The following is a 6000-nucleotide window of genomic DNA, read 5'->3' on the forward strand; positions in this document are numbered from 1 at the left end:
TTTTACAGCATCGGCATAAACAGATATGTTTTCAGTGGCGTAAAAACTACTAGAACGCTATATGTAAATAAGTCAGATTTTAATCTCACAGATGATAATGCTTTGAATTTAAATGATGCTGTAGCAAAAAACAATTTAAGAAAGTCAATGTGTAGATTAAAAAACACTAATGAAATAATAATAATACCAGCTGTCAGGTGCTTAAATGGCAAAAATGCAGTGTTTTTTATAGACAGCCTCTTCATACGGCCGTTCATACAGCAGATTTTAAATGATATCCAGAAGCTCAGGAACTGTAGTCTTCTGCCAAGGCACAATAGTCTTCTCAAATTAAAATTCCTGGATCTACACCAACACTTAATGGGTTCTTCTATGGCTCATTGCCCATCCTTCCAGGGAGTCTCATTGAAATCAAGTAGGTTTTTTTGTGTAAACAAACAAAAACACCACTAACAGATGGATGAAAATGTAACCTCACGGTTGAAGGTAATCATTAATTATTTTTCCCCCACTGAATCACCTTTAAGGTTGGTGAGCATAAAAAACAGACTGAGCTCGTTTCTTCAGCACAGAGTTGGTCTTTTTTTTTTCTTCTTCACATTGAATGCATTTTATTTCTAAACAGCGTAAATTAAAAATCTGCACTCAGTTTCATCGAGATCCAGAACCGGGCAGCCTTTGTGTAAATTTAAATTAGCCTTGTGTTTAAAGCCTCAATTTTCTTCAAAAGTCATCTTTTGACTCCCACCATGTTATTAAAGTAGGTGATCTACACAAGCGGTGGGAGCAAAAAAAAGAAATACGGGAATTACACAAACAGAAGTTTTCATTTTCAAGAAACTGCAAAGATCTCATCATTCTAGTGTTAGTGTTTCTAACAAAAAAAGACATCAGCAGCAAGTAGCTAGTTAAGTTGCTCATTTTAAACTGTCCATTTGAAAAAGGTGCTTGTATAAAAACCACCTGGCTCAAGAGATAAACAGGTGATTTTACAGTTCTTTCCGAATCGTTAGAACTCCTCACAACCTTTGATTTAAAAACACAATCTCTTCACTTTCAGGGTGTAGTTGGTGAGAAAGGATCAAAAGGAGAAATGGTGAGGAGAGTACTATTCATTGTTATTGCATGTAAAATGTGACCAGCTCCCTGAAGCCATGCAACAGAAAAGCATGTTTGTTGACCTTATCCACTGAACTGTCGTCGCAGTGGAGGCTTCAGCTTTGTGTGTTTTCATTTTTGCTACTATTTTGAAGACGTTGCTTTGCTGTGTTTTCCTTTGAAAACCACTGCAGTGTGTCTTGAAAAGCTTTGCCCACAGCCCACTGATGCACACGGCAGCATAATCCTTTAAATCAACAGCCATTTCTCCTTGATAAGCCTGGGATTTAGAGAGATGCTGTGAGTCTTCAGGTGAGATGCTGTAGACTCAAAGGGTTTTTGGCTCTTATCTTATTGTAGGGTGTTGTTGGCCCCCGAGGAGATCCAGGCGCCGCTGGTCCACCTGGACCCCAAGTAAGTGTGGCCAATAATCCATATCACATCCTCTTCATTTCCATTACTGTCCGCTCCCTTCCAAATTCACATTTTGCTCACCACTGTGTGAAACCTCCAGGGACCCCCCGCGACAGCGATTGAGCCTTTGCCGATGAGGGAAGGCAGACGGAATAGGCGAAGGCAAAACAACAGAGAAGAAGCAGCATCCAGAGAGGAAGATCTCGATATGGATGCGTTCTACCAGGGAGACCAACCCATGGAGGACTTTGAAGGAATGGAAGAAGTCTTTGCCACGTTGTCATCCATGAAAACGGAGGTGGAGTTGATGAGGAGGCCACTGGGGACCTTTGAGAGCCCTGCCAGGACCTGCAAAGAGCTCATGATGGTTCAAAAAAACTACAAAGATGGTTAGTCAATCCCTTTCTTAACATATAAGCAATAATTCATTTATCCAGCCCATATTATTTTATTACAATGTATTATCCCCATGGCACATTCACCCACAAAAAAGCAATTTAGCCGATGAAAAGCTGCTTTTGATTTTATCAGCTGCATTTTTGTTCATTAAATCACAGCGTGGCATTTGATTGTCCTTTCTTTGTGTACCTGATAGGAGACTACTGGATTGATCCTAACCAGGGCTGTCACAGAGACTCCATCAAAGTCTACTGCAACTTTACAGCTGATGGAGAGACATGTCTGTACCCAGACATGAGGATTGAGATGGTACTGCCCTTAGCCACCACCCGCTCTACAGAGCTGACCTCATCATATTACATTAGGGCAAATTACTCCGCTTATCCCTTGAGCCTTAAAATTTTTTTTTCTTTTGCCTTCTCTCTCGCTCTCTCGTTTGCTATAGGTGAAATTAGCAGCGTGGAACAAAGAGACGCCCGGGAGCTGGTACAGCCAATTCAGGAAAGGCAAGCAGGTACAAAAACATGCATCCTCGGCTCTTATTCATGTCCATGCGAGAGCATTTTTACAAATCGTTTCGCTTTTTTGTGTGGGCATTCAATGTGTGTGCTCATCTGTGTTTAAAATTGTAGTAATTTGTCTGGCTGTGAGCACAAGAGCATGACCAGCAGTTGGTTTTAGCTGCCCAGAATATCTCACAAAAAGGAAATTGACCCTCTCTCTCTCCCTCTCTCTCTCTCTCTGGCCAGTTTTCAATCTCTGGAAAAGTTGCGTTTACTTATTTGCCTTACTCTATTGGGTATTTATCTGTGTCCTCCAGTTTTCCTACATCGACAGAGATGGGAACCCGGTTGACGTTGTCCAAATGACCTTCTTGAAATTGCTGAGTGCCACAGCCAAGCAGGACTTCACCTACACCTGCCAGAATTCAGCGGGCTGGTTTGACAGTGCGTCTGGCTCCTACCAGCACGCCCTCCGCTTCAGGGGCAGCAACGACGAGGAGCTGACACAAGTCAAAAGCCCCTTCATCAACGTGGTGCACGACGGATGCCAGGTCAGTGCGGCAACATTATGATTTCATCCCACTATGATGACTGGACTGAGTGCTTCCTCTACTGTGGGAGGGAAATTCTACTGAGTTGATCCAATCTAAGATGACCCAATTGCTTTTTCTCTTTAATCCTTTTGTCTTTCAGTCTCGAAAAGGTCAGGAAAGGACTGTTTTACAGATCGACTCCCCGTCGGCAGAGATACTGCCTATTTTAGACATCGCCGCATCAGATTTTGGCAAGGGCAACCAAAAGTTCGGGTTTCAAGTTGGACGAGTGTGCTTCAACGGTTAACATCTTGGGAAGTTTATAGTAAAATAAAATGGACTGTTGCCTCTGCCCGAAGCAATCGTTGCTGTTGCGCCTGTATGGGGCAGATTGGTGGTGTATTATTTAAGACTTTTTAACAGCCAAGTAATTTGGCTTTACAACAGTGGGAAGAATGGAGCAGCAACTGTGGGAACAAAGCACATTTACCAAAGGAAAAGCTTCTGATTCGATATTTCATTCTTAGTATTTCTCTTCATACAACCCTGTTTGAGTGTGCCGTGCCCTCAGTAACCGAGGAGACCACTGACGAAGGAGACTTTTCTGTCTGATCAGAGAAGGAAGACAACCGGTCACGCTGTGGTTTGGGCCAGTCGAGTAGATTGTTTCACAGCAGAGATCAGCAGAGATTGCTACTTTTTTTTATGTCAAGTGCAACCGAACAATTCAGATTACTTATACGCTCAGTCTTCATGATGACAGTTGGTCTGGCATATTAACTGCGGTCTCATTTTCTGTATACAGGAAGGATAAAGTCTCGCATTTACATTTCATCCTCCCCAATCGTCTTCATTAGTATTCAGCCGGCACAGCATATTATTGAACCTGACACTTGAACGCCTAATGTTGTCTCCCTTATTGAACGGCTTCCTTCCAGGGCCTGGATAATAAGCTTTTTGAGCCCTTCACGTTGGCTAGAATTGGAGTACTTTATATGTCAGGCTAACTCTGGTATAACTTGCTGTGACGTACCTCGGTAAATAGGCTGGGGGTATTTCAGGGCAAAAATTCAGAGCATGCTGATTAAAATGTTCCGTCGCTTTAACTGCAGTCCTTCATTTTGATTTCACACATCCTTTGGAAGCATGTTACAGCAGCTGGCAGAATCTGTTTTAATATTTCTGCCTTTAATTTCAGCAATTTGTTCATATGCTGAAAAGAACATTTTGGGGTTTGTGTGACTGATGATTTGCTCTGCCATGGTGCTAAAGATTATTCTGTTGTTTTTTTTGTTGTTTTTAAATGTCACTGTGTTTTGTGTTTTTGTGGCCAGGATTAGAGATGGAGCAGGAGGGAGGGTTATTGCTCTTTCAGCTGAAATAACGTCCTTAGAGACTGGTGCTTTTATTTCGCACATCATCTGCTGAAAGGAGGTTAGGGACAGTCCCGAGAAATGTTTTTGATCACGTTAAAGGGAAACTCCACTGTTAATCTATATTTGCATTGAGCTGTTCGATAGACAGGTAGGATTTAGCAAGATTTTTTCTTTGAAATGGCTTAAATAATTTTATAGCTGTGAAACGAAAAAAAAAAAGCTCTCCCATTCCTCATTATACATGCATGCATGCTATTATAAGTTATTCCATTATCACCTGTCTGTGGAGAAACTCTGGGATCATTTTAGCAGGAGGGGAGGGGTCGATGTGACTACACTCGGTGCTTAAACACCAACATCTTCAACATGAACAAGTAGAGCTGGGCAATTTCATTATTGTTGAGTTTCTTAGTAGAAAATTGCCCATCTCCTGCAAACCAAAACTGACTCTCCAGTTAGTCATGTTCTTACATCAGCTGCTCTATTTGCTTCACAGCATTTAAAGTTTCTTGTCATTAACTCCTCTTGTCCAGACCCATCCTGCACTGCCCCTCCTGTGTATAGTCTTTGTTGTTCTAATTTTATATACTGTACAGTTTATTCTGAGGACTTTATGAGCAGTAAGCCGTTGCCTGAATGAAAAATTAAATGTATTTGTCCAAAAATGTGTGAATAAAAAAACAAAACAAGAAATGACTGGTTTTCACTTACTCTTCTTACAATTTTCAAGACCTGAACTGGTGAGAACACCATCAAATTTAACAATCTCTGCAATATCTAATGTATGAAACAGACGTGTGCATTTTCTCTTGCAGACACTAAAGTGTTTGGCTGTTTTCCTCCTTTCTTCTACCCTCAGCCCTTGACCAAGAAAGGTCATTGTCACCTTTACCTCAAAGTAATGATTAGTCAGAGCAGTGTGAAGGTTATTTGGACAATCCAATGTTCTTCTTATATAATGTTCAACTCAACTTCTTACCTTCTGTCAGAAGAAAATATCACCGTAGTTGTGGAGAGAGCCAAATATTAGCAAATCTTCATGGAACACTAATTCACAAGAATAAACCCTGGAATTGAAAAATCAAATATGACAGCTGGAAATTGTTGATGTGAAGTCTTTGTACAGTGATAACATGCGCAAAGCATTGTGGGCGCTTCATTAGTGATAACAGCTTGCATAAATTTCACTTCGGTCTATTCCCTAACAAAAACGTCATCCCACTGCAGTGCCTGACAAAAAGAGCCCATTCTGCTACATTCTTTGTTATAGGTGCATAGCCGCAAGCTTTAGTGTGGAAATGTTTAATTGTCTTTGATGTTCAGCCCAGTTTCTTCACAGGGTTGAGCAGAAATGAGCATTACTGTTTGGTGCTGAAGCTTTCTGCCTGCTTTCTTTTTATTGTAAGACACAAGCCTGTCTTACTTCATCAATACATCTTTACTTTGGCCCCGTTTTGTTTGTTCTTTTTGCTTCTTTAAATCTAACTTGTGTGCCGGGGTAGAACCCTGTTTCCTCACCACCCACCCCAGTTAGAATATGGCGTCATCTTCCATGTAAGAAATGTGTGTTTGACTGTGCAAGCTGCTGACAGTTTAACATTTTGTACAGATGGTGGAAGGACTGAAGTTGGTTTGTGCTCCACATGCTCCTCGTGTAGGCCTTGTCTGTGTGGGTGT

The 6000-nt window shown here is 41.4% G+C and overlaps 1 protein-coding gene across 3 annotated transcripts in view; it reads left to right on the plus strand.

Annotated features, from left to right (window-relative positions):
• Positions 1 to 5016, plus strand: part of col5a3a (collagen, type V, alpha 3a) — a 42488-nt gene extending 37472 nt beyond the window's left edge. For all 3 annotated transcript variants that reach the window (XM_057014502.1, XM_057014501.1, XM_057014503.1), the window contains 7 exons: positions 1061 to 1096; positions 1459 to 1512; positions 1613 to 1901; positions 2108 to 2220; positions 2357 to 2425; positions 2732 to 2965; positions 3108 to 5016. In XM_057014502.1, the coding sequence (XP_056870482.1) occupies positions 1061 to 1096; positions 1459 to 1512; positions 1613 to 1901; positions 2108 to 2220; positions 2357 to 2425; positions 2732 to 2965; positions 3108 to 3254 (942 nt within the window). In that variant the 3' untranslated portion in view covers positions 3255 to 5016. The remainder of the gene's footprint in view (positions 1 to 1060; positions 1097 to 1458; positions 1513 to 1612; positions 1902 to 2107; positions 2221 to 2356; positions 2426 to 2731; positions 2966 to 3107) is intronic.
• The last annotated feature ends 984 nt before the right edge of the window (positions 5017 to 6000 follow it).

This window comes from Takifugu flavidus, chromosome 18 (genome assembly GCF_003711565.1).
Source record: "Takifugu flavidus isolate HTHZ2018 chromosome 18, ASM371156v2, whole genome shotgun sequence".
Classification (NCBI taxonomy): domain Eukaryota; kingdom Metazoa; phylum Chordata; class Actinopteri; order Tetraodontiformes; family Tetraodontidae; genus Takifugu; species Takifugu flavidus.